The 943-nt window shown below is 48.4% G+C and overlaps 1 protein-coding gene across 1 annotated transcript; it reads right to left on the minus strand.

Annotated features, from left to right (window-relative positions):
* Nucleotides 1-49: 49 nt before the first annotated feature.
* On the minus strand, nt 50-867 carry LOC121938718 (ladderlectin-like; the record flags this gene model as incomplete). Its single annotated transcript, XM_042481888.1, has 3 exons — nt 50-149; nt 300-419; nt 776-867. Coding segments are annotated over 3 exons (312 nt in total), but the record flags the coding sequence as incomplete, so codon positions are not given.
* Between the last annotated feature and the right edge of the window lie 76 nt (nt 868-943).

The following is a 943-nucleotide window of genomic DNA, read 5'->3' on the forward strand; positions in this document are numbered from 1 at the left end:
CCAGACCATCAGCTCTAGTACTAACCCCAAAGCAAACAGGTGGACTTACAGTTGTTTCGTAGGTAGATGCAGGGGTAGCTGCTGGAGGACAAAGGTGAGTACCAGTTGGTGTAATAGAAACCCTCGCGGTCAATCCACATCCACTGGCCCTAAGAGACAAAGAGCAGGAGTGTAAAGACGTGTTGTCTCAGTCTCTTCATTTGCTTTCAGATCAGTCTTGAGTAAGTCTAGACCCCCTTTGGACCAGGTCCTGGGTTTGATCTGGACTGACTGAGTGGTGTTTCTTCATGAATCCAGACCTGCAGGTTGAAGCCTCCCAGCCACGCTGTGCTCGAGCCGCCTGAGATCTGCTGCAGGAAGCTGTACTCTCTGGGGTTGGTGACCGAGGCCAGGTGGCCACCCAGGTTGTTGCAGTGCTCCTGTTGGACAGAGGACGCACACAGGAATCTTTGTGACTATACAGCTAAATATTTGTGTCATTTCTTTCTCCTGATGAATTGTCTTTAGCTCTGAAGTGAAAAGTTCATCTTTTCATGGACTGATGGTGGCAGCCTGACTGATCTACCATCAGCATCCAGATGCTCCGTGTTGTGGAACATGTTGCGTTCCTCATGTGCTGCGATGGTACGTTCTAAACTAGCTTCACTGATTTAATAACAAAGTCTATCACATGACGGGAAAAGCACCAACTTCAGCCACATTGTTGACAGTGTGTACGAGCTCAGTGAGGCTGACTGCTCACAGTAACAATGTACAAGTGTTATAGCAGCAGTACCTCAGCACTGTACCAGGTCTTGGGAGTATTGACGAACAGGAAGCAGCGAGAGCCATGGGCGAACCAACCCACTGGACAGAAGTTATTACGAGCTGCAGACAGACAGAAGAGAGAGAACATTGACTTCAACAGAACACTTTCACAGACTGAATCACACTGACAATAGAT

This window comes from Plectropomus leopardus, unplaced genomic scaffold (assembly GCF_008729295.1).
Source record: "Plectropomus leopardus isolate mb unplaced genomic scaffold, YSFRI_Pleo_2.0 unplaced_scaffold31349, whole genome shotgun sequence".
In the NCBI taxonomy this organism is placed as follows: domain Eukaryota; kingdom Metazoa; phylum Chordata; class Actinopteri; order Perciformes; family Serranidae; genus Plectropomus; species Plectropomus leopardus.